This window comes from Malaclemys terrapin, chromosome 5 (genome assembly GCF_027887155.1).
Source record: "Malaclemys terrapin pileata isolate rMalTer1 chromosome 5, rMalTer1.hap1, whole genome shotgun sequence".
NCBI lineage: Eukaryota > Metazoa > Chordata > Testudines > Emydidae > Malaclemys > Malaclemys terrapin.
This window is the reverse complement of record NC_071509.1, coordinates 133,699,503-133,726,252: the sequence shown is the minus strand read 5'-3', so window position 1 is coordinate 133,726,252 and position 26,750 is coordinate 133,699,503. Positions and strand designations below refer to the sequence as shown.

Here is a 26,750-nt window from a genome sequence, read left to right as displayed (position 1 = left end):
AATCTTTGCTACCAGTACTTGGCACTTACTAAACCATTTTTAGAGGTGGGATTTCAAAAGCACTCGGGCCTGGCCTGACTCTGCTCCATTTGAAGTCAAGAGGCAATTTCCCGTGGACTTTGCACACTTCATCCTCAAAGTGCCTAACAAATAATTAAACTGGCTTCCAGCTCAGTGGGGGCAACAGAAAGAAATGATGGGCTCTGGGTATGTCTAATGCTAGAAAAACTAGGTTCCAGCTTCCACCAATTGTACAGCTGCAATGGTGCTAGGTCATGCATGAAGACAATTTTCAGGTGTTTTACCACTATATCTCATGAAAACATGCTCTGTTGTAAAATTACCCTCACCTCATCAATGCAACACTGACACCATTGCTACCTAGTGCAGGTGCAGGGTTGAGAGAATTTCCTTAATGTAGACGGTGACCTGAAAGCACCCTAATGCCAGAGGGCAAGGGCTTCCCGATATCAGTGCAACTCAGCTGGTCTGACCAGCTGGGTGTACCTCAACTCACTGTTGTAATAATCTGTATCTAAAAGGTATCATGCAAGGGATCAGATGTAAACTGGTAACCTGCTGCTCATTAATATTATTGCGTGGTATATGCAGAGTTGATGTATGAAAAATTATAAATGTATGATGAAACTATGTCCTTAGCATGTGTTTGGCAAGTAAGGTGGAAGTCACCCTGCCCTAGACAAAGGAATGTGGTCCTACCCGCTTGAATGTGTCCAGTATAAATTGAACAGGGAGAGACAATGCAAGTATATTTACATAAAAGGTCAACAAAGCCATCGAACTAGCACGTGGGGGAGATCGTTAAGAATCAATCTTGACCAGGGGAGGAGACTGCACAAATTAACATGTCATCAGCTTGCTGGTGGACCTCCCAGAAGGGCTTCTTGCCTTTGAAAACAAAGATAAAACTTGGAGGGTATAAGCAAAGAGAAAAACCACTTTGGCATTGTGATGTTGTCTAATTAAAATGTAACCACGCAAATCATTATTGCTACCACTGTTATATAATTGCAATGAATCTTATACAAAGTATAATACATGGTCAGAAAGGGTTAAACAGCTTGCAGGCTGAATGACCCAAAACCAACCTTCAAAGTCCTGTTAGAATGGTAAGGAGGGCCATTCAATGCTAGATAGGTTGGAACTTTGAAATGCAAACCTATGTTGTTAGAAGTTAGAAGTAATACTAATTGTCTGTATGTACTCATAAACGTTAGCCATGTAAACAGACAGTTCCTGTCTGTCACAATAACTATTAATTCAAGGATCAAAAGGAAATATTAACGTTTAGATTAGTGGTTCCCAAACTTGGTTCGTGGCTTGTTCAGGGTAAGCTCCTGGAGGGCCACGAGACGTTTTGTTTACCTGAACGTCCGCAGGTACAGCCGCTCCCAGCTCCCAGTGGCCGCGGTAGCCAAGTTAGGGAACCACTGATTTAGATGAATCTTGGGTGAAATAATGTCATTGTCTGTATGTCCTTTGAAGTTAGTGATAGGGTAATTTATCCATTAGGCAGTCTATGTTAATTTGTGTAACTAATTACTGGTGGTGCTTAGGAAACAAAAGGCTATATCAAAAGCCTATTGTTCACCCAGGACTGTGTGGTCAAGTGGCTGCTAGAAAACTGTATAAAAAATCCTTGGGTCCTGATCCTGTCATCTCAGATCTGCTTAAGCTTCACCAGGGGAAGTTTGAGTCGCAAGATTGAGTCCCAGTTAAGCTGGAACATGCTGAATTTGATATTGAACTCTGAACTATAACCTATGGACTAAATTCTAAAAGAACTCTTTGCAACTACAAAGCTCACCAACTCGGCTAGGAATCTGAACCTCAAGAATTGAACTCATGTCTGTACGTATACTGATCTTTTAACCATTCTCTCTCTCTTTTCTTTTTTTAAATAAATTTTAGTTTAGTTAATAAGAATTGGCTGTAAGCATGTATTTGGGTAAGATCTGGAATATTCATTAATGTGGGAGGTAATGTGTCCGATCCTTTAGGATTGGAAGAACCTTTTCTTTTATATGATGAAAAAGATTTTCAGTAATCTTCATCATTCTTGACTTGGGTATCTGGGTGGAGGCCTGGGGCTGGGTTACTTTAATGGAACTGTGTTGTTGGCTTCTGGGCAACCAATGAGGTAATAAAGACACTGTTTTGTGCTGGCTTGGTAAATCTAAGTATTGGAATATCCACCAGCTTTGGGGATTGTCTGCCCCATTCTTTGCAGTTCACCTTAATTGAGTGATCTCGGCTGGCTCTCCTGGGATCTTGGTCACAGGCATCCTTCTCTTGAGGAGTCAAAGAAACCAAGTGCTTTGAGCTCCGTATGTTGGGTCCTGGCTAAAGAATGGGCCAGCCATGCTGGCAAAAACGTCTTTGGACTCTAAGTTGTGCTTTAGTCTCAGAAGCATATTTTTACTTTTTTCGTTTGTAACCATTTCTGTCCTTATTCCTCGTGTGTGGTGTTGTGGAAAAAGTTATTGCGTGGGTAACTTTTCCCACAACAGTGGTATCCCTTAAACCTACATCCTTTTGGTAATAAACTGGTTTTCCTTTTGCCATAAGCCAACGCGGTGCTTTGATGGAAGTGGCGGATTTGTCAAGCCCCGTTAGCTGGCTTCTCTGCTGTCCCTGTAAAGGAGCAGCAAACTTGAGCCGGTTTTGTGGGTGCCACAATCTGAGGGGCTGAGCACTGCAGAGCAAGATGATTTTGGGGAGAACTGGGGCCTGGGAGGGTGTTAGTGTCACCCTGCCTGGTGTAACCAGGCCTGTGCTGTGCGCACCTTGCTGGCATCAGGGCTCTGAACCAAAGCTGCACAGACACCCAGAGTTACAGGGCAGGCAGTAACAAACCCCCTGACTGGGCTGAACTTCAGAGCATCACATACATCCCCTCCCCAATCCCTTTTTCTCTATTTGGGGGTGAGTTCTCTTTCCATTGATCAGGCTGGCATTCGCTATACAAGAGGGCCTACTGCAAACTCACTCCCTGCTCTGGGTCGATGCCAAACCATTGACGTTCTCTTCCCCGTTCCCAAGGGTCTGTTTTATTACATCCCATTGACATAACAGAGATTGTATTAGGGAGTAATTAGTTGGTCAACACAGCAAACACAGAACAGTGTCAACCCCGAATAGTGAAAAGTCCAGAGTCATCCCCCCACAACTCAAAACATGGTTTAAAAGCATGACTTGACCCCTCCCAATTTTTTTTATTTGCCTTCTGGTTTTTTAGCCTTCAGAGTTCACTTGCTTTGTGTTTTAAACAGTTCTCTGTAACCAGGAGAGCTAGAAGTGTACTGTTTTAGCTGAGATTCTCATGCTATCTCGTCTCTTGGCTCCAGCAGCTGGGACTTAAAAAACAAAACAAAACAAAACACCAAATCCCGCAAGACCTGGGGTAAAATCATGACGGCTGGCAACTCTGAAAAAGAGAAGCAGAATTAAAAAGAAGGAGGATGCCATGTCCTCATTACTAATATCCATGAGGTGTGTATGCAATCCCAACCCCCCTCTGTAGGGGGCTCTAGGGTATAAAGCCATATCCGCACACAGACGTGCCCCAGTTGAGCTAAAGGTGTGATTTCAAACCAGTTCTGTTTTACACGCACACACCCACACCCTGCGTCCACACTCTTATTGGTGTCTTTCATCAGCTTAGCTTGCAGGGTGCATGTTAAACTGATGTGATTGTGTGTGTGTCCCCCTCATCCCGCCAATTGCAGCCGTTTCACGAACAGGTGTGATTTCACACCAGTTCTGTTTACACACACACACACACCGGCGCGTGGATGGACACAAGGGCCTTTCATCAGCTTAGCTCGCAAGCTGCGCGTTCACCCCCGCCCTGGGCGTTGTGTCCACCACACGTCCTTGCACCCGCTGCCCAGCGCAGCCCCTTGGGCGCTCCCTCTTGCCTGCAGCGCAGCGCTGGGGGCGCGAGGCGGGCGCAGAATGGCCATAAGGCCCCGGGGCGCGCGACTCCCGGCCCGCTTCAGAGCCAATGGGAAGCGGCGCGCGCTCTACGCCCCGGGCAGCCGGCAGGGGGCGGGCTGCGCTGGTTCGATCCCTGCTGTGGCCGGGTTTATTCGCGCTGCGGGGCGCACGCTGCCCGGGTGCTGCCGCTGGAGCGCTGCCTGGGGGAGCCGGCTGCTCCCCCACCCCCGGGGCTCGGATGGACGCGGTGGTCCTGGGCAGCGGCCCCGGGCTGCTGCTGGCGCTGGCGCTGGGTAAGGCGAGGACGGGCTAGGGGTGGGAAGGAGCAAAGGGCAGCTCCCACCTGCTGCTGCAATGGGAGGGGGGCGGCTCCTGGGGCGCTGCTGCGGTTGCGGGGGGAGCCCGTGGGGAGGGAGATCCCCGCCGCCTTCCCTGCCAGCTGTTTGCACCCGGCAGGGGAAAGCCCCCAACTCAAACGTGGCAGATCGATCGATTCGGCCCTTCCTGGGGCGCCCAGGGGCTTGTCAGCCTGGCTGCTTGCATGGTGACCTCGCTGGCCCCCACCCTGGTTCCAGGGGTTTGTGAGTCTCTTGGTTTCCAAATCTGCCCCGAGCAAGAGCGGGGGAGCTATTTTTAGCTGTAGAACAAACATTTTATTTTAAGGCACTTGAGGATTCAAGTTCTTCGTGCGTTAAAATGTTAGCAAAAGAAAAACAGCGCTGCACGGTGTAACTAGGGGCTTTGCCCCCCCCCCCCCATGCTCCTGTAAGTGAAAACTGGGTTATTTCTTACATACTGGCACGGTGGGGTCCTGGAGCCAGAGATCAGGGTTAGAGCATTGAGTGTATCTGGCTACAAAACACCTGATGTGTCCTGTTTAAAAGCTGCAGTTTTCTGCATAGGCCCTTTGAGGTATTTTCAGTTAAAAACCTCATCAGGAGGTGGTGGTGGTGAGGGGGGGGGTGAGGATGGCTGCTGGAAGGATGTGGTCAGAGCCATTAGCTGTCTATGCAGAAGCCACCAATAGACTATTGGGCTCCTTGACCAAAGTAAGTGAAGAATCAGTCACCCCATAGATTAAGGGTGCATTTATAAATGGGATGTGAAAGGTTAATAAGTGATTAATAGCTGTCTTACAAATGGTTGATCAGTTGTTATAGTCAACACCTGGGTTATAACAATCAAGAACCGCTTTGACTGATGCACTTATAACCATGTAGAACACAGTACTGGTGTTGGTAACAGGTATATAGTATCTCCTAATCCTTATTAGCGATTTATATTGAAGATATACTTTATAAAGTGTGGCCCCAAAATCTTCTATGCTCAAAACATGTCCTGTTTAAAGCTTTCAGAAAGCAAAAAGAACCCCAAACCCCTTTAGATGTTTGATGGCTCTTAACATCTGAGAATAAGTAGTAAAGGGTTTTTCGGCTAGCGTGTAAGTTGGTAAGCAATGTGCAGTTTTTAACAAAATACATGTTTATCAGTTAATGGTTGAATTGCTGCTTATTAGCCTAAAATGCATGCCTGAAACGTGTCAGCTGTTCCAGGTGCCTCTGAATGGTCCTTATTCCATCTCTCAACGAAGTCATTTAAATGATTGTTTTAAAAAAACACCAAGAAAAATCTCATGGAAGGGGGAGAGAAAACCCAACCTAAAATAACATGGAGAAGCCTGGTAACTTTGAAATTAAACCTGTCAGAATGGGCACTATGGTAATTCTGAGCCGCTGACTTCTAATGGGAGTTCCTTGCAAGTATTTGAGGGATGGACAGAGTTGTTAGCAAAAGTGGTGGTTTCTTGGCTCCCCCACCCTGATATAATATCAGCCCTAAAGATGAACTGTAAAGGATTTTTACAAGACTTAAGCTTATCTCCTATTTTAGTCCTTTAAGATGTATAAAGAGGGTCCAAAAGTCTTTTTAAATAATTTTGTTTTTCAGTCTTAGGCTTTGTCTAAGCTTAAAAGCACTCTTCCACTGGTGTAACTATGTCACACTAGGGTTTTCTTTGCTGCTTTAACTATAGTGGTATGGTTAGTCCAGCCACACTGTCTAGAGTAGACAAGGCCATCGACACGGTAGGAATGTCAAGTCTTGCTTTCGATGGCGGAGCTGGTGGAGGCCTGGTGATGTGTGCTGCCACCCCTTCGCTGAATCTTGTAACAAGCCCAGCTCTTTTCGAATGTGCAGCAGAATTATTGGAGTTACAACTGGCTAACAATCACTTTCCTTCACAATTGCTCCACTTTGCCTTTGTGCTGTCGTTTCACTGCTTGTCCGGTCATGACACTGTCTTCTTGGGCCATTGGGACCTGAGGTGGGAGAGGAAATAAATTTCCAACAACAAGCCCGTCAAGCCATCTTGTAAATGATAAAGAAGCTAGAAAGGGCACAAGTTCGTAATATTTCCCCTGTGTATGTTCCCTTCGGTGGGTTGGGTTGCCCTCACTGTTTGCGGAGGTGCGGTTTTCAATTTGATGCGTGTGGGGCTTTAAACCTGCCATTCAGTCCAGCATTAGTATGCGGTGTGGGGTTTCAGTGCTTATCTGTCCCATCAGGCTGAAGGTCTGTTCTCCGAGTGCATGTAGTGATACCAGGGGAAGCTCCCCTGCGTTATGAGGAGTACAGGAGGCTGTACTCCACGTGTGTTGTTAGATATGTATTTCTGTGGACACTCGGGATGGAATTAATCCTCCCTTTCCAATCTTCCGAGGTCTCCCATTCACAGGATCCCCAAGACTTCAGATGATCCCGGTTGGTTGTTTTGAGAATACCTGTGGTGTTTCTTCTCAGTGTCAGGTTTTTACTCATGAAAGCTTATGCCCAAATAAATCTGTTAGTCTTTAATGTGCCACCAGACTCCTTGTTGTTTTTGTAGATACAGACTAACACGGCTACCCCCTGATACTTCTCAGTGTGTGTCTATAACAATCAGTATCAATGGGAATGGAGCATGCGGCTAGAAAAATAGACCCATTTCACCTGTGTTTTCACGGCAGGGTCTCCATTTTAAAGGCTTTGCTTTACCTAAGTCTGGATTGAAATGTTCTCGCCATCTTGGGGGGTGGTGGTGAAGTAAGCTTTAAAGGTCCTGTTTTGTTTTATTAAAAAAAACAACAACCCTTTTTAGAAGTATACAGCCCTGATGAAAGTTGCTCTATAAAATGTTTATCAACCTTCAAAGAAGTGCTGGGTTCCTGCCTGCTTTATGGAGCATGTGAACGTCGCACAGCACAGTTCACTATCCAGAATTCTGGGCTTTTTATAGGCGTATGAAAACCAACAGCAGAACAGGACACTGTTCCTAATCCCTTCTTAGTAACTCCATTTAAATAAACAGCGATGGCATTTTATATGTACATCAGCAGGGCGTGACGAATCCACTTAGCCAGAGTGAGTTGGTGGTTTTATCAGGTGAGAGATCCTGCTGATGGCAAAGGTTTCATTGGGGGAGGGCTGGGGGTGTGTGGGAACTCATGGTCGGATTTTCACGCGTAGCAGCTGCCAAATCCATCCACCGCATATAGGTGTCTTAATGTCAGCTGAGTTCTTTCTGGCCGTACGTCTCCAGTCCTTGGGGTTGCCGTGAGAACCTTCAGGTACAAGCGCAGTGCAAACCGATGCAATCGTGTCTGTCTGAGCCGGCGGAAAGACCGCTACCCAAGCTGGGGGGCTGCTATTGTAGAGTGGGGTGTGGAGGCAGCTGGGGAAGGGACCTAGCCCCCATGGTTTACAATAGGATGCTGCAGAGTGGGGCTGTTACCACTTCCTCATGGAGGGGGGTGCACGTCAGCAGAGGGCTCTGTGTGTAGGGGACCCTACAAGCTGAAACTGCTGTCACCCCAGCGCATACAGATTTATTGGCAAGGGTGGGGCTGCCCAGTATTAAGTGACTTGGAGGGGGGGCAGCATTCAGCTGGTGGGAGAGCAAGGTCTTCGGGGCCATGGGACTGAGCAGAATAAGATGTGAGTTGGGATTCGGGGGTGGGGGGGGGCGTGGCCCTTGGGGGATTTGGGATTGTGTGTCTGGGATACCAGTGTGTCTTTGCCTGATGATTACACTTAGTCCGGGGGCTAGCAGACACTGAGTAACTTTTCCAAGTCCTATATACAAGTGGTAACTTACTTTCTTTTGACATAGGGTGACCAGATGTTCCGATTTTATAGGGACAGTCCCGATTTTGGGGGCTTTTTCTTTATAGGCTCCTATTACCCCCCACCCCCTGTCCCAGTTTTTTACACTTGCTATCTGGTTACCTTATTTTGACATACTGTGTGCAGTGTTGTCTGTAGTTGGCTCTGATTTCTGTCTGAACGCACGCTGCCTCTATCCTGGGCGGGGGGTCAGAAATGATTATTTCCAGGTATTCCTGCAGTGACAGTCTGCCAAGATTGCCACGCAAACCTGTGAATTTGGATCTGGGTCCTAGGCATTCTCGGTAGCCTTAAAATCCATAGAAGCTAATGCCTGATGATAAGCAGGGCATTCTCGTTTTGTGTTGCAGTTTTTTTAGTGAAATCAGTGCAACAAATATTTTAATATTCTGCTGGCTTCGGGCTGCTTTCGTCCCTACCCTGATATGCTAGATTTCAGCTCACCCGTTTTAAATAAGACTTGTAAGTTGAAAGGCCATTGTTTGTACAGAGAGGAGGCACGCGTTATTCCATCTACCTTTGAGTGGAAGGGACTTGGGCCTGGCAGATCTGGGTCTTTGGGGAATGCATAGCAGAGGGGAGTACTGCCTTCCCAGCATCAACCTGCTTCACTCCATATGTGCCCTTTCATTCCGGGTCCATGGGGTTTGGGCTGCATGGGTGGGGAGGGGCTGGGGATTTCTGTGCTTTTGTGGAGTCCACTAGGACCTTTAACATGCCAGTTGGGGTATAAGATGTGTTCCCATGGGATTCTGCACATTCAGAGATTTGTTACTTCCCAGTGTAGTGTAATTGAATAGAATTTGCCCTACTCTGGGCTGTAGCTGTCCTGCAGCGTGGGGATTTTTGGACTGGCAAGCTCTGAGTACTCTTATTTCAATAAAATTAGTATGTGCGCAGACATTGTCATTAAGAAATTATGCATAATGTACAATATCGTTTTCTTATTGACTGGCAATAAGGGGGTTCTTATGGGGTTTGGCAGGAACATTTTTTTTATTGTTGCTGGAAGGCTCAAAAGAGTTGATGACAAACTCAGTTGCTTTGGGGAGCCCACGCGCTTCTGCTAAAGTTTGTGGGGAGCTACCTGTCCTGGACTCATTCATAGATGTTAAGGCCAGAAGAGACCACTATGTTTAATCATCTAGTCCAGGGGTAGGCAACCTATGGCATGCATGCCAAAGGTGGCACGCGAGCTGATTTTCAATGGCACTCTCACTGCCTGGGTCCTGGCCACTGGTCCGGGGGGTTCTGCATTTTAATTTAATTTTAAATGAAGCTTCTTAAACATTTTAAAAACCTTATTTACTTTACATACAACAATAGTTTAGTTATATATTATAGATTTATAGAAAGAGATTTTCTAAAAACGTTAAAATGTATGACTGGCATGTGAAACCTTAAATTAGAGTGAATAAATGAAGACTCGGCACACCACTTCTGAAAGGTTGCCAACCCCTGATTCAAGTCTGATCTCCTGGATAACCCAGTAATTTATGTGGCAGACGGAATTATTCTTTTCTTCTAAGTAGGTGAACGCCACTGAGTCCAATAACTTGTGATTGGACGACAGTCCTATGAAACCTGGAGCCATGACCCCCTGTAATCAGCCTTTTAGACCCCCCAGTCCCTTCATGTTTACTCTGGACAGCCCTCCCACTGGCTTCTGAACAGAGGGGAAATGTCTTGCCCAAGGTGTCCCAGCAGGTCAGTGGGAGAGAGTCAGCATCTCCTCTCTCTCACCCAGACTGAATTTAATCCAGCCAGCTGTCATCCAGGTCCTTATCTCCGCCAACCACTGGGAGAGCAAAGGAATTTTGTCATCCTAGCCAGGTTACTCAGGGGGGGTAGGCAGGTGCGGGATTGGACCCTAAGCATGGAACTAAAATGAAGTTAGTTAAACCGAAAGCTTTAAAACAACAGTGCCTTGGTATAGACTGGGTGAGAAATACTTGGCAGGAAAGGCTTCCTGACATGGGACTGGCTCTATATTTAACACGTGAGATAGATCCTTTGTCCCATTTGCTAGAATGTGATGGCGCTTGATTGCTGCCATATTAACAATTCAGGAGAGAAGGGAGTTCTGTCCAGCTACAATTACACTGGTTTTGCAGTGGCTTTATTTGGCTATTCTACAGTTCCTGAATTTGAGTCATATTCGACATTTAAGCCAAGATTTTCATAAGCGACTAACAATTTTGGGTGCCTCCAGTTTTAGAGACCCAATCTGAAAGGGGCCTGATTTTCAGAAAATGCTAAGGGTATGTCTACACTACGGGATTACTCCGATTTTACAGAATTCGATTTTTGGCAACCGATTGTATAAAGTCGAGTGCATGCGGCCACACTAAGCACATTAATTTGGCGGTGTGCGTTCATGTACCGAGGCTACCGTCAACTTCCGGAGTGTTGCACTGTGGGTAGCTATCCCATAGTTCCCGCAGTCTCCCCCGCCCATTGGAATTATGGGTGGAGCTCCCAATGCCTGATGGGGCCAAAAATTTGTCACGGGTGGTTATGGGTAAATGTCCTCAGTCAATCCTCCCTCCGTGAAAGCAACGGCAGACAATCATTTCGCGCCCTTTTCCCTGGATTGCCTGGACAGACGCCATAGCACGGCAAACTCGGAGCCCGTTCAGCCTTTTTTCACTGTCACCGTATGTCTACTGGATGCTGCTGACAGACCCGGCACTGCAGCGCTACACAGCAGCATCCTCTTGCCTTTGCACGTTGGCAAAGACGGTTACCAGTCATACTGTACCGTCTGCTGCTGTCATGGGTGCTCCTGGCCGGCCTCGGCGAGGTCGGTCGGGGGCGCCTGGACAAAAATGGGAATGACTCCCCAGGTCATTCTCTTCTTTAAGTTTTGTCTAATGGAGAGTCAGTCCTGCCTAGAATATCAGGCAAGCCTACTAAAGAACCAGAGAGGCAAATGGCCGCTCCGGGTCAGAGCCCCAGGCGTGCCACTTCTATGATGAGCTGCATGCCATTCTAGGGGGTGCCCCTACAACAAGCCCACCCATTGCTTCCCTCACCCCTCCTGGGCTCCCTTGGCAGTTATCCCCCCATTTGTGTGATGAATTAATAAAGAATGCATGAATTTGAAACAACACTGACTTTATTGCCTCTGCAAGCAGAGATCAAAGGGGGGGAGGGGAGGGCGGTTGGCTCACAGCGAAGTCGAGTGAACCACTATTCTGCACTTGCTCAGCCTATAGCTGAAAATGGGGATCTGTGATCAGCACTAGGGTAGAAGCACAGGCAGGACTGAATCTCCATGTGTGTGTGGGCCTTTGGTTGACACTGGTAAAATACAAAATGTCCCAGGATATGTACGTTGGGGGACAGTTTTAAACGGCAGCTTAATTTTTTTATTTGCAGCAAAATGTAGAGGTCTAAGTATCTGATTGTGAGCCCTGGGAGCAAGGGGTAGGCTGGGGAGGTGCAACCGCGTGGTGCTGCCGACTGAGAGAGCAGCCTGAGGCAGAAGCCTCCAGCTCGCATGATATTCCAGGCAGGACTGAATCTCCATTACACAAAACTTAAAGAAGAGAATGACCTGGAGTCATTCCCATGTCTGCCCAGGCACCCCTGCCCGACCTCACCGAGGCCAGCCAGGAGCACCCATGTCTGCCCAGGCGCCCCCGACCGACCTCACCGAGGCCAGCCAGGAGCACCCACGGGACGACGATGACGGTTACCAGTCATGCTGCACCGTCTGCCGTCCACAAGGCAAGGGGATGCTGCTGTGTAGCGCTGCCACACCGCGTCTGCCAGCAGCATCCAGTAGACATACGGTGACCGTGAAAAAAGGCGAGAAACGATTTTTTTCCCTTTGCTTTCACAGAAGGTGGGGGGGTGGGGAAGCCTGACGACATATACCCTGAACCACCCGCGACAATGTTTTTGACCCTTCAGGCATTGGGAGCTCAACCCAGAATTCAAATGGTTTTCGGAGAGTGCGGGAACTGTGGGATAGCTACAGTCGTCAGTCGCCCCTCCCTCCGTGAGTGTCCATTTGATTCTTTGGCTTTCTGGTACGCTTGTCTCAGCTCCTTAAGTTTCACGCAGCACTGTGTTGAGTCCCTGTTGTGGCCTCTGTCCATCATGGCCTTGGAGATTTTTTTTCAAATGTTTTGGCATTTCGTCTTTTGGAACGGAGTTCTGATAGAACAGATTCATCTCCCCATCCAGAGATCAGATTCAGTATCTCCCGTAGGGTCCATGCTGGAGCTCTTTTTTTGATTCTGGGACTGCATGGTCACCTGTGCTGATCAGCGCTCCACGCTGGGCAAACAGGAAATGAAATTCAAAAGTTCACGGGGCTTTTCCTGTCTAGCTGGCCAGTGCATCCGAGTTCAGACCGCTGTCCAGAGCGGTCACAATGGTGCACTGTGTGATAGCTCCCGGAGGCCAATAGCGTCGAATTGTGGCCACACTAACCCTAATTCGAAATGGCAGTGTCGATTTCGGCGCTACTCCCCTCGTCGGGGAGGAGTACAGAAATCGATTTTAAGAGCTCTTTATGTCGAAGTAAATGGCTTAGTTGTGTGGACGGGTGCAGGGTTAATTCAGTTTAACATTGCTAAATTCGAACTAAACTCGTAGTGTAGACCAGGCCTAAGTGCTCATTCTTTGAAAATCAGGTCGCTTTAAGGTGTCTGAAAGGAGGCACCCCAGATCTGTACTCAGTTGGCCTTGTAGGGCTGCAGGTGCATCTAAAGAAGTGAGGTTCTTACCCACGAAAGCTTATGCTCCTAATACTTCTGTTAGTCTTAAAGGTGCCACAGGACCCTCTGTTGCTTTTTACAGATTCAGACCAACACGGCTACCCCTCTGATACTTGAGGTGCATCTAAGGTAATGATTTAGGCCCTGATCCTGCTGTCGCTTAGACTTATGCTGAACGTCACCCATGAGTAGTCTGATGTCAATGGAACTGCTCCCATGCTTGCATTCAGCAGGTGGGCAAATGTCAGGGGATTGAGACCTTAGCTTCTGTGTGGATACGCTGTCCAGCTGTGAGACTGAATGATCCCGGGATGAGTGTGGGATAGTTCTGCCCCTGTGGTTCGAGCGGCCCTCTTGTCTGTGGGATGGGGGAGCCGTGCCAGCAATTTGCATTGCCTCCATGAAGCTTGGCTTTGTGTGCCAGTGAGCAGGTGCTGGAGGCAGGCGGGGCTGTGAGGAGCCAGAAGGTATCTACTGTTGTGCTGATCCACCCACCTCTTCCCCCCACTCCTGCCCCGGCGGAAGGGGTGTGGGGATGCAGAAGCTACTGCGGTCTTCCCACGGGCTGAGAAACAGCTCTGCTGGTTGAGAGGGGTGATTCTGTCCCCACCCATGTCCCTCAAAAGCAGGCGTGTGTTGCTGCCGCCTTCGGTGCGGTCTGTGTTGCTCTGGCTGTGGGTGTGGTGGTGCAGAGTAGGTGCATGTGCTCCGAGCAGCCTCCTGCTTCCATGACCCGCCGCCTCTCTCCCTGCTCGACTGCATTCATTCATGAGAGGCATGCCTGGAGAGGGTGCGGCCTGTTCCCAGGGAGACTGAAATACACACAGAACCGCCCTCCCCACCACCTGCAAAGCAGTAACCCTGCCCTCTGTGCAACAAGCTGGTTGGCAGAATAGCCCACCAGAACGTTTACACGCAGGCGAGACTTTGCTCTGTGGACACAGTGCTGAGGAAGGGGAGGGAGCTCTTTCTGCTCAGAACAGATGTAACTTGCCGCTTCTCACCTGTTTCCCCTTGACTGCCCCTGGACGCTATTATGGCAGGCTTAAAATAAGGAAAAGAATTGTTTCTCTTGCCCTTCCCCTGCAATTATCCTAGATCAGTGACTGAGAACAGCAAGCCAGGCAGAAAACTCAGCAAGGCACGTATGTGAAATATGCGAGATGTTAACTATCTGGGTACTGTATTCTGTATTTCCAGGGTCGTGTAGTTGATCTGATGGATCGCTTCTGTTTCTAACTGTGGTGATCTAGGTGTGACACCCATGCTAAGTAAAATGGAAAACAGATCTAGGATTGTCTTGACTGACCTTTAAACAGCGGTGTAAAGCTATGCATAAAGGATAACCTACTATGGGCAAGGAGCTCTGGAGTTGGATTCTTCAAAGGCACTCCCTGGTGATCTATCTCTGGTAACATTCCCATTGACATCAATAGGAGCAGAGTTAGAAATACACGTAAGGGTAGGATTGTAAAAGTGACTAGTGACTTTTGGATGTCTCCGTTTTTAGGAATCCAGCTTTTTGAGATGCTTTGAAATGGCGTCATTGTCAGAGGGTTGGCGCTCAACATTTTCTGAAGATCAGGCTCCTTCAGGTGTCTTGGATTGAGGTATCAAACTCACCGGTCACTTGCAAAAAGCCCACCATATACAATCTCGCCTCATGACTTCTTTAAGGCTCCGCGGCACTCCACTCCCACATCTGTTCCTCTGTGGAGAGGAGAGAAGGTTGTTTCAGTCTTGTCCTTAATGTTACAAGATGTTCAAATGAAGCAATTAGGTCCATTGACCCAGCAGATCGTCAAGCATCTCTGAGGATAAAGCTTGATGCACAACCAAAGGCAATTGCTCTGTTTGAAAGTCATGTAGCAATCCTAGTTCTGACTCCGCTGGTAATGGGGGATCTGACCCCCTTTTGGGTGGGACCCCTAGTTTGAGAAACGCTGATTTGGGGCACCTGGCATTGGCCACTGTCCGAAGACCGGATACTGGGCTAGATGGACCTTTGGTCTGACCCAGTATGGCCGTTCTTATGCTCTTAAGGGCTTTACATGTTTATTTTCCATTTTTAAATACATATCCCTGTAGTTTTTGTTACAACCCTGTCACATTTCAGATTTAAATACCTGAAACCCTTAAATTCAAGATTTTTAACGTGGAAATTTACAAAAATGGACCATGAAGTTAGCAGGGCCATGGTAATAAGTAGTGGAGCCCCGGACGCGGGTAGGGTGAGAACAGAGGCTCTTGTGGGTTTCCCCACAGTGGCGAAGGGTGGGTCGAGGGAGAAGGGAAAGCCGGCTGGGCTTGCCTGCTCACGAGAGGAGGTGAGAAAGAAAAGCCTCTGTTGTCAAGGCTCTGCCTAGAGGTGCTGGGGGCTCTGGTTCCAGTAATGAAGTGCTGCTTCTTCCCAGCCTTCTGCCTGCTTCCCTGCCCCATGCAGCATTGTGAGGAGCCGCGCGAATGAGTATCTGCTGTGGCATGCCGCTCTCCCTCTGAGCGGGGCAGGAGAGGGCGTGCTGGCTAGGACCTCCAGGGGGCCAGTAGCTGGAAGAGGGATGAAAGGGAGGGACGAGAGATGGGGAGACACTAGGATGGGGGAAAGGGGAGAGTTGGCAGAGGCGGCAGCAGTGGTACCCACAGGTGCTGTGCATTTCCCCTTCGGCTGTTTCCGTCCTGTGTGGTGCTGGAAGCAGCATAGACCTGTACTGAGCACCAGTCCCGTAACTTCCTGCCTTTCCCACGGGCGCCAATGAGAATGCCACTGTGGCCTCATGTTATCACAGGGCCCAGCCCCCTCCCTTAACGGGGCAGTTCAGCATGCCCCACAGAGAGAGCCTGACCCCCTGCTTTCTGAGCTCAGGCCCCTCTCTCCTATCCTATGTCCTTGCCTCTTGCTGGCCTTTCTGGGAGCCCACCGCCTCCTGCCGTCTCCCTGCCAGCTGAGGGGGCAGGCGTGCCAAGACCGCTCAGACCACGGCTTTCCTGTGTGATAGTGCGGGACCCTGCCTGATCGCTGCTGGTCTGGGTGTGGTAAGGCTTAAAATGTTAATGACGAGGTATTTGCCGGAGTGAGCCAGGCACACTTTTTCTTGCTTGTGCCGGGGTCTGGCGTGCAGGGGAGGGAGGCCGTGTCGTGCAGTTCCAAGATCACCCTGCTTCACTCAGCGCGCGTGTGTTGATTGCTAGAGTTTTGGCCTAATAGGAATTACGTGGCTAAGGAATCCATCAGACTGCATGAGCCTTAAAGAGTAGTGATCTTCCCTCTAACCCAGTTGTTACTTTCCCTTCACTCATTGGCATATCGTTGCTCTTGTCCCACATTTCAAAGTGATCAAAGTAGGGGACATTGGTCAGGTTAGGTCCCTAATGAAACGGGCGGTGACATTGCTTGGTGCTCCATTCCACTCCACAGGTGAGCAGAGGCGACGCACAGGGGTGTGGCCGGGAATGTGCACCAGATTTGTAAACTAGGCTCAGGCCTTTCTAATTCCCAGCTAGCTATCGGTGGTAGCGTCTACCCAGCGCCTAGCCAGAGCAAACAGAGTCCTTTGAAGACCCTGGTGTAACCTCTTTTTGTTTTAATTCAAGGCCTAGCTGTTTTCAACGGTGTGGGTGCCAGCTGGAACGTGACTGCTGACTACGGAGTGAAGAGGCCCGTATGCAGCTCTCCGGACGACTGTGCAGGTAACTCTGCGTTATAACAAGATACCGATTCAGGTTAAAAGCAAACCAATGAGTTGAAATGGTACAGTCAGTATAGGTCTCAGTGGTGCTTTCTGGCCTGGTGCTGCAAACAGCCAAGGCATTTTCAATGCTCCAGTGTCCATCCTGGGGTAGACAGGCCTGCAAGGCGCATACTGATTCTGCAACAGTATTTTAATAACTGTGTCTTTGCAGCCTGAAAATGAAAGATAATGTTGACGAGCCCCTAGCTGTCTGCCTTGGGGGTGTGGCAGCACTGCATACAACTCCTGAAATAAAACTCTTTACACTGCAAACTGTTCTGGATTCAGTTTTGCAAGCCATTTATCCCGTGCCTCATCAAAGAGCTAATTGTCCTGTTCCTGGTGCACGCTGACAAGGTTAACGCTGGCCATGGTTCCACTAGACTTCCTTATGATCATGCTGTTTTATTGCTGCATCGTAAGAGGGAGAGTTCAAAAGCCCTTACCCCGAGCTGTCATTGGGCAGTGGTTATGGAATGTGCCGCTGGCGTTTCAGGTCTTCTCAGTTGCATTTAGACTCCACTCATGTGGATGCAGCTCATGTTATCCAGTAAGGGAATTCCCCCCCCCCCCCCCCCCGATCTGGTTGCCAGGACTGCAGTGTGCCAGAGATGCTTTCTGCATGTCCTTCATCCCAGTTTTTTTTAGCCTTCGGATATGCACACCTGGGCCCCATTGACTCCAGTGTAATTTATACACCGGACCCAGGATGGTCTTAAAGAAGCATCAGAACTGCCATTGTCCAAATGTGGGTCTATTGCTTCCCCGACATGCGCGTGCCCATCTCTTGTGAGCATGTATCGTCGCAACGTGGGTATAGCATCATGCTCTGAAAAGAGCAGGAGACTTGAGGGAAAATCCCTTCGGGAGTTGTCACTGCTCCCCAACTCATAGTCTGACTCCCTTAGACTTCTATGTAATATGGGCAAAATCAGACGTAGGAATTAATTGAATTTTGGTGGCTTCCTGCCACCCATAAAATAGCAAAAGGCTACTTTCTGCTGGTGTTGGGGTTACTATGCTTGCCTGAACCAGAGTTCTTCCATGTTTAAACTCTGTCCTTCCATGTTTAACTCTAATCGACCTTAACAACCAAGGACAGGAATTGGAATGTGTAAACAGCCAGTTAGCAATTACGACCTTGTTCATTTCAGATACCAAACGATAATGATGAGGTTGGCATGTTTCTAGCTGGGGAAGGGGTAATAAACTAAGGGTAAACAGGACCAAATAACAGTTTAGGGAGAAGTTACTAACAAGCTAGATTTATAGCCCTAGAATGATTTAGTTGCTTAAATGTATAAACATGCCTTTGGTAGAGAGGGGAGGGGGAGTGGGGGGGGTGGGAGAGAGGGGGGCTTAGTTGTAAAATGTATAGAGAAGAGAGAAACTGTTTTTGCTGGTGTGCTCGATTTGAGACTTGCCTGTCTCCTTGCATCACTTTGAGATCTCAAATAAATTTTGATTGTTTCTCCGCCCCGGTATCTTTATTGGCGCGAAGCACTCCGGGCACCGAACCCCACTGTTGCTGTCCTCGGGCCCCTGTGCCGGCAACACTGGGATCAGGTCAGATGGGTACATCTTGGTATAACGTACCAATTATTTTCTTTAGGCTCAGTTTTGTGCCCTTGTTCCCCACCTGTTTGAAACAAAGCCCCCAAATGAAATTAACCAAGATCTCCCCAGTGCAACCGTGGTGCTGCTTGAAGATCTTGTTAACTTTGCTTTATCTGGTGTGGAAACAAGGGATTAGGAAGGGGTATCACTGACTGTCATCCAGGCCGATGGTAGGAAATGGGGTACTTACGGGCCTCGCTTGTATGGCAGCAAGATGACAAAGTATCAGCCACTCGCACAAAAAGGATCAATGCAGCAAAAATTCGGTATCTATTGAAAAGAGACTTTAAAGAATAAAACATTTTAAATCCTATTTGTATTTTAAAAAATAACAATATAAAGGTGGGATTTTCTAAAGCACTCAGCGTGGGCCTTACTCAGCTGTCATCAAAGTCAGTGGGAGTCTTACCTTTGATTTCGGTGAGAGCCGAGTTAGGCCAAGGAGATGTGAAAATCCCTCCTACAGTTGTATCGTTACAATTTGAAGAAAGAGAAACTAAAGCAGCATGCACACTTGTGACTTTGTCAGTGGGCCACGCTTATTTTGATTGGTAACATGTAGGAAGAATTTAGAATGGCTTTCCTTAAAGAAATACTACAAACCCAGAGCAGCAGTATGTTAGAGAGGTAAGTTAGATTCATTTCAGCCTTATAACCGGTGAATTGCGATGCCAGGAAACTCTGACCGTACGGAATGCATTGATAATGGGAGCCTTAAGGAGCTGGGGAAACTCAGTGCATTGCCTGTAATGGAATGATTTTAGGAACTGATTTTCAGCCAGTTTGCCATGCCCACACTAGAATGTTTTCCCCTGGCAGCATGGGATTTCCACTTCGGACACCTGTTTTCCCTCCTCCAATCCTGCACTCATCGCAAGATCTGGCTGCTGCTGCGGTACTGTCCTCTCTTTCAGGGAGACATATGGCTGCAGTTCGGGCTGCTGTTTTGTAGGCTGGTATTACAACTTAAATGAGAGCAGCGTCAATCAGCTGCTTCTTGCAAGGCAAACAAACTCATTCCTTTATGATCCACCCAACAGTTTAAAATACCCCCTTAGGCCATTCCTGATGTAATTGGGATCTATGATCTAGTGGTGACGCATTCGAGTCCAGTAGCCAAATGCAAGCGCTGGGTGTGTGTGAGACTTCTGAATTTCAAGACCCTAAATTCAAAGAAACTGCCTGATCACACCGTGTCACTGTTGAGCATTTTGAAATCGGAGTACTTATTACCAGCTCCTCCTGCTTTAGGAACCAGATGACAGTGAAACCACTTTCAGTGAATTTCAATTATTTTTAATGAAAACGTCAGTTATATTTTGTCATGGAACGTAATTAGCTAGGAGGTAACGTGATGTCTGTATCAGTATTCTTGGCTAATACAGCCCCGTCCTCCCCACTCGAACGGGGGCAGAAGGCATATTTCTGTACTCTGAGCATGCTCACTTAACAAATTCTTACATACTCATGAGAATTATTTTACCACTCTTAGAATCATAGAATATCAGGGTTGGAAGGGACCTCTTGAACCGTTATAGACGCTAACATATTATAAACCAAGCACACCTCAAATACAATACAAGAGATCCCCAAAGAATAAATGAAGCCTAGGATTGTTGCAGATGCAATGAACAGAGAAGTCATTGTTCAGCAGCTAGAGGTATGCATCAGTCCCTTAAGCCCATCTAAGCACACAGAGGCAATAGCAGTGTGGCACCAGTCAATGCCGATGACGCACTTACAACTGGAATTTGCTAAATACAAGAATTTGAACGTAACTGGCCTGCCGGGGTCTGTGACACAATACTGAGGATAGAAGAGATGCTGGTGGTGACCAAAAAGCATGTACAGGTTGGTCCAACAAAGGTATTTGACACCAACCTTATCTATTCAAGAGCGATAGGCCTACAATCAAGTTCATGAGAGGTTGACCTCAAGGCTGTTTTGTGTCAGGCATTCACTCCTGTACCAACGTCAGCGTTCACTGCCTCTGGTGACATGAGGATTGCCCGGCTAAATCTACCTAAAGAAGCAGCAGCTGATAGAGGTGTCAACTAGACATACTTCAGAAGAAGTCACCTTTGCAGCAAATGATGTATGACTTGTCTTTGACAGGGGCAAAGACTTCAGCACAAAGAATGTCACAGGCTCTAACAGAGCTACAGAAGCAAGTAGAGTGCATCAGTTGAGTACAAGTAGACAGCTGCCTCCACGGAAAATTGTCTTGACAGTACCTGAAAATAAGAAACAGTTGATTGACATCATTTTGTGCAGAACTCATTCAAGACCAGACGTTTCACCAGTGATGCACTAGCTGGTTATTGCAGGCAGACACAACATCCTCCCAGTTGAAATAAACCAGGCAGGTGTGGTGATCAGCAGAGATGATCTATGGCCAGCTTGGATGAGGAAGCCAACGACATCCTTGCACAACAAACGGTGCGGGTTGCAAAAGAACAACCGTTGGGAAGTCGGCGTTATCAGGTGATGCTGATGTACTTGCCCTACCTCTTGCACCATTAGCTTGAAGCGTGCGTAACGTTTTTAGTGATCACGGAACCCCCAGGCTGAGAGAGCTGTAATGGACAGCTGTACTACTGCTGGGCAACACCGGAACATTGTACCAGGACTCCTAGCTGCCTGTGCACTCTTAGACTATGGTACAGGAACTTCCTATTTCGGCCTTGTCAAAGGCACTGTGGTGAAGCTCCTGCAAGCTACGTGTTTCCTTCTCTGCTGGGAAGCCAAATTCATGACTGCATGCTCATAGACTCATAGACTTTAAGGTCAGAAGGGACCATTATGACCATCTGGTCTGACCCCCTGCATGATGCAGGCCACAAAGCCGTCCCTACCCTTTCCCTTGACTCTGCTGTTGAAGTCCCCAAATCCTGTGGCTTAGAGACTTCAATTAGCAGAGAATCCTCCTGCTAGCGATCCCTGCCCCATGCTGCGGAGGAAGGCGAAAAACCTCCAGGGCCTCTGCCAATCTACCCTGGAGGAAAATTCCTTCCCGACCCCAAATATGGCGATCAGTAATTTCAGGTATTAGAAGTCTTCTACCTTGATTTTGTATGCCCCACATCATGCAAATGCTTACTGATGATGGGGTGGTGAGAGTGAGATGACGACACTAGCACTGCTGAGCATTTTGATATATTGACGTCAGACAGATTCTTAAAACGGATGATGTTGGGACACCGAATCCACCAAAAAGCCTTGTATGGACCCGAAAGCAAGGCTGACCCGAGTGGCCGCCATGCTATTCTCTCTCTCTCCTCCCCTCCCCCCCCAATACAGTCTCTTGGGCTACCATCCCTCTCTTGCAAACAGGGAAGAGAGCAATTAGGTTTAGATATCCTGGCCATTGAGAACATAATCCCCTGGGGTGCTGGTGAATATTGCTTAGTACCAGCATGGTAAGGCTACACTCCAGACTAATTATTCTTTTGTACTAGAATTAACTTTTAACCCTTGTGATGATTACTTCTGGGAGGGAGGAGAGCTTTGTTTCTGCTCTACTACATCGCTTGCCTCCTGCTCTTGGATAGGGAATTTAGGTGTTCACAGTTCAGTGTGCAGGTAAGGTTGCTTTAGTGAATAGTAGATGACGAGAGCTTGGCATTTCATGCGTACTTAACACACGTTAACAGCTGGTGAGCTCAGATGGTCAGAGCCAGGTAGGACCTTCCTAAAACTCTAAGCTTGTTAAATATTAAGAATTACACCAAAAATGGGCGGGGGGGGGGGGGGGAGGAGAAAGAAAAGCTCTAAAAACTTAAACTGGCCAAATAATTCACACTGAATAGCATTCAACATGTTTGTGGAGTCCCCTCCCCTCCCCCCGCTGCCCCTGTTGGCATGTTGTCCTGCAGCAGGTTGTCACATTTTTGAATGTCTGTCTGAAATTCTTCCTCAATCTCTTCAAAGAATAATTCATGGTCTGTGCAGGGTGTTGTCTGCGTTCATTGTGTTCTGAGCTGTGATGGTTCTTTCAATCCCGTGGTGATATTTCTAGTCCCTGATTGGGTGATTCATTTCACGAATGAGTGTGCCCTGGGACTCTCATAACCTAAGGTGCAATTTGAAATAGGTATTGAGTAATAAATACTCCAGATAATACCTTTTCCAGGAGTACTTGCAATAGTGACGTTCAGGCATTTGAATATTCATGGAAGCAAAAATGTTCAGACATGTCCTACAGAAATTGTTGGTTATTGCTGTGCCTTCGTCTCCCTATCCCGCATCCTCCCTTTCCATCATGCATGCCCTTTGCTCCTTTCTTCTTCCCATGTTAACTTCTGTTCCTCTAGCTTCTTCCCCCGGCCCTGCAGTGTGGTAGCACTTTCGTGCTGCTGGGACCTCCTCTGAAATGTCTCTGGTAATGGCTTCCACTCCTGAAGAGCATGGGAAGGTTAGGGGTTCAGTGCCAGTTGACTGAACTCTTGGAGGAACTCTGCAGGTGTCCAAAACGGGGACTCGTTGAGAGAGGCCATTTTCCCGGATCACACCCGTCCTACAGTGAATTATTAAAGCGTGGAGGGTTAATTCCAAACACTCGGAAGAGTCCCTGAAGCGGTGTAGTTTTGGAGAGGTTCTGGGGTCCATTGGAATGCAGCATTCGTGCACCGTGGTTAGTGACAATTGCTGTGGGCATGGACGGATGGATGGTACGGCCGAGGAGTGGAGAAGAGTGTGGTGTCCATCTTGCCCTGACCAAGTCTGGCTTCTATGGTTTAGCGGGAGGTGACTTTTCTTTGGCGTGGGTAGAAGCACAGATGGGTTCATGCTGGTAGGCAGAGGATTTATGCAGCAACTCGCTTGGCTGTTGAGACGAGGCTCCTTATGTTTGGTAAGAAGCATGGCCATTGACCAACAGGAACGTTAGACTGAATAACGTTGTTGTCTTTTATACAATAGTGACCGGAAAAAAGTATGCGTGTGCCTTCCCTGATGGTGTAGGTGCTTTCTGAGATCAGTCAGTGTAACCTTAACCAGATTAAACCTGTAACCTCCTCAGGCTGAATAGCTTCCTGCCAGGAAACTTAGGAGCAGTTAGAGGCCAGAACTGAAGCTGGCTCTACTAGAACTGCGGTGACCGGGAACTTACAGCACTTAAGAGCTCTGCCCAGGGAAGAGCTGCTAGTCTGGGGAGCCTGGCAGGTTCTGCTGGGAAAGCTGGTAACCTCCCCAGGCAGGTAGCCAAGATTATTTCCCTCTTCCTCCTTTCTGTGAAATGCCAGGGAAATCTCTCTAACACAGAACCAAGGCTGCATTATCAGGCCTTCCAGAGTCAGGAAATCCCACTTATAATATGGGGTCCATAAAGCCATGTTGTGCCTATGTGATAACGTCTACTCCTGGTTTTTACACGTAACCTTTAGAATATGAACGCTGCGAGTGTTGTCTGTGGGAGAAGTAGGATGTTCATTGCAGCCGTTGCTGTAATTGGAGCAACTTGGACAGCTGGGATTTCCTGACTTGAGGGTCACGATTGTTAATGCCCCGTCACAACTGTACACTTACTTTTTCTTTTTTGCAAGTAATTTTTATTATTCACTTTGTGCTGGGTGGTGCTCGGAGACCCTACCCTCCTGGTCAAGAAGAGCCATGCCATAGCCAAGGGGAACATCTGCTCATGTGTGTGACGGCTCCTTGGCTCACACAGCAATATGGCTTTGAGTAGGAATACCTCTCCGATACCCTACTCGGTGTATAGAACTGTGCTCAAATACGGGCCAGAAGAGCTCACTTACCCTACTCACCGCCCCCAAGTACCCACCCAGGGTTCCAGTGACAGCCATGTCCAGGGACCCTGTTGTAACATGGTAGGGTTAACCATGTTAAATCAATTCTAGGGTTAACTGCCCCCCCTCCAGGGTACCCCTGTGGGTCTCAAGTCTCCAGCCATCTATGGGTGGACATCGTCATGCTGTCTGGAGTGGTTCACGACTGAGTGTGCCAACCACAGGGTGCACACACCAACCTGGTGGTATGTTCTATACCTAGATTTCACCAACTCTGTAACAAATGTGAACTCCCGGATCCCTGTGACAGTCTTACCATGGAGTCACAGACAGTCCCTGTGGGCTCTCCAGTCTATCTTGTCACCCAGGCAAAAGCTGGACTTTGTGATAAATGGTCACTTACCCCAAAAATCACAAAATATTCAGGTTTCTCACAGTTCCAAGAGACCAGTCACTTATGCCAGGTCAGTTTGTACCTTAAATTGCACACCGAAGACAACATTGGTAGCCAATCCTATAGGAAACTAATGAATGATTTATTAACTAGGAAAAATAAATGAGTTATTTATAGGTTAATACAGGTATCCTATATGCACAAATGAGTTCAGTCTATGGTTCCAAAAGGTGACATTGAATGTCTTTTCAGGGCTAACCCAGGTTGACCCTAGGGATCTCTGCTTTTTGTTGCATAACTCCAGCCCTTGTAAGAGTTCAAACATCAGAGTTGAACAATCTTCATGTCTACTGTCTTTATTTCTCTCTTCCTATATTCCAACCAATGGGACGAGTCCTTCTGCATGTTATTCTCCATGGGTAGATGGGGCAATCAAAAAAGCTTTTGTCCTACAATGGCCCATTTAATTTTAATAGTCCTCCTGGATGGGTGGGGGAAGCTACTCTTCCCGTCTGTAGTCACAAGTTCAGGGCAGGCATTTTTACAATTATAATACCCGTATATTGTACTTTGTAGCATGGAATATAGATGTTACAAGTAAGATTAATGCAGCAATTTACAAGCATTTTCTAGAGTATAAACCTATCCTTACAAGTCTAACACCTGCCTTGAACGATATTAACATATAGGTGAGCTGGACTGGTTTCCAGCTATGAATTTGTCAGTGCTCAGCTGACACCTACAGGCTTGGCAAGAGTTGGCACCTGCTTTACTAGCGTGTCCGGGATCCACGTCCCTCTCCCTCCAGATGGTGGTTTTAGGGTTGCATCTCCCTGCCATTCACTGTGCTTATCACCCAGCAGGCCTGACGTCAGTCCAACACATGCAATTCTGCTCTCTCCCATGTGTGTGACAGCGTTACCAGCAACCTGTCAGCGTTTACAGAGCACAGTCTGTTTACTTAGGACAAAAACAATTAGAGAAAACGTCACACAATAGTAAACAGTCGACACACATGCTAAGCTTACCACGTGTCACCCATCTTCCACTTGGAGAGGCTGGCAAGTTCCAGTCCTTCCAACCCTTCTAACAGGGTTTTGCTCTCTGTTTAGTCTTACGTCAATTTTGAGGATCAAACGGGGGTCCCTGAGTCAGTTCACACTGCTCCTTTATACCAACAGCCCATTCGTTCTTTTCTTGAACCCAGTCTATGCAGTTCTGCCATGGGGCAGTACTTCAGTGGAGCTGGTTACCTGTCTGAAAACTTGTAGTAATTGCCCCCTGCTGATTTTTAGTTCCTGGAGGAAACCGTAACCTTCTCCCAGGGAGCTAGAATACAATCCCTCGCTCACACAAGTACATGTAACATTTATCGCTGCACAAGTCTCTGGGTATTCTCTGTGCCTGTAGTGCACCTCCCACTATACTAGCCTTTTGAAGCTTCCACGCTTCAGAGGTCTACCTCTGGCACAGTAGTAGTTATTTGCATTACTGTAGGGCCTAGGAACCCTAGTTGTGGATCGGAGCCCCACTGGCTTAGGTGCTGCAAAAACCCAGAACAAAAATTTGATCCCTTCCATAAGACAATAGACAAGTGGTTACGGACATGGTCAGTCAGCAATGTTTGGTGTCCTTGGCCGTGGTCTTGGCACATCAGCTGTATAGCTATTGCCAAGTTTTTTGTAGCGATCGCAGCAAAAGAGCGTTGAAGGAGGGATTGGAAGGAAGGACAACGAGGTAGCTCTGCAGATGTTTGTTAGGAGCGCCTCCCAAGCATAAGGGGCAGCTTGGGTGAATGCACTGAGGGATTTGTTTGAACAAGTGCAACAAGGAGTCTGGTGGCACCTTAAAGACTAACAGATTTATTTGGGCATAAGCTTTCGTGAGTAAAAACCTCACTTCTTCGGATGCATAGAGTGAAAGTTACAGATGCAGGCATTATATACAGACACATGGAGAGCAGGGAGTTACTTCACAAGTTCTCCACTTGTGAAGTAACTCCCTGCTCTCCATGTGTCTGTATATAATGCCTGCATCTGTAACTTTCACTCTATGCATCCGAAGAAGTGAGGTTTTTACTCACGAAAGCTTATGCCCAAATAAATCTGTTAGTCTTTAAGGTGCCACCAGACTCCTTGTTGTTTTTGTAGATACAGACTAACACGGCTACCCCCTGATACTTTGAACAAGTGGGCAGTGGAGACTGGCATCCTTGGAGAGCAGGAGTGGGAGTCAACATTTTGATAGTATATGAGATGGTAAGTAGCATGGGCATAGACCAGGAAAGGCCAGCAGTTGTTTGGCCCAGTATTACAACAGGAGACGCTGTTTTCAGCCATGTAGAGACCTAGCTGTGTCCCAGAAATGCTCTTCAGATTCTCTCTTAGCCATCATAATTTTAGCTTCTATTTTT

General features: G+C 47.7%; 1 protein-coding gene across 1 annotated transcript in view; it reads left to right on the top strand.

Moving 5' to 3' along the window:
• The first annotated feature begins 4,099 nt into the window (after positions 1-4,099).
• Positions 4,100-26,750, top strand: part of BTC (betacellulin) — a 33,171-nt gene continuing 10,520 nt past the window's right edge. Inside the window, exons 1-2 of the mRNA XM_054030972.1 lie at positions 4,100-4,253; positions 16,443-16,538. Of these exons, the coding sequence (XP_053886947.1) occupies positions 4,199-4,253; positions 16,443-16,538 (151 nt within the window). The 5' untranslated portion in view covers positions 4,100-4,198. The remainder of the gene's footprint in view (positions 4,254-16,442; positions 16,539-26,750) is intronic.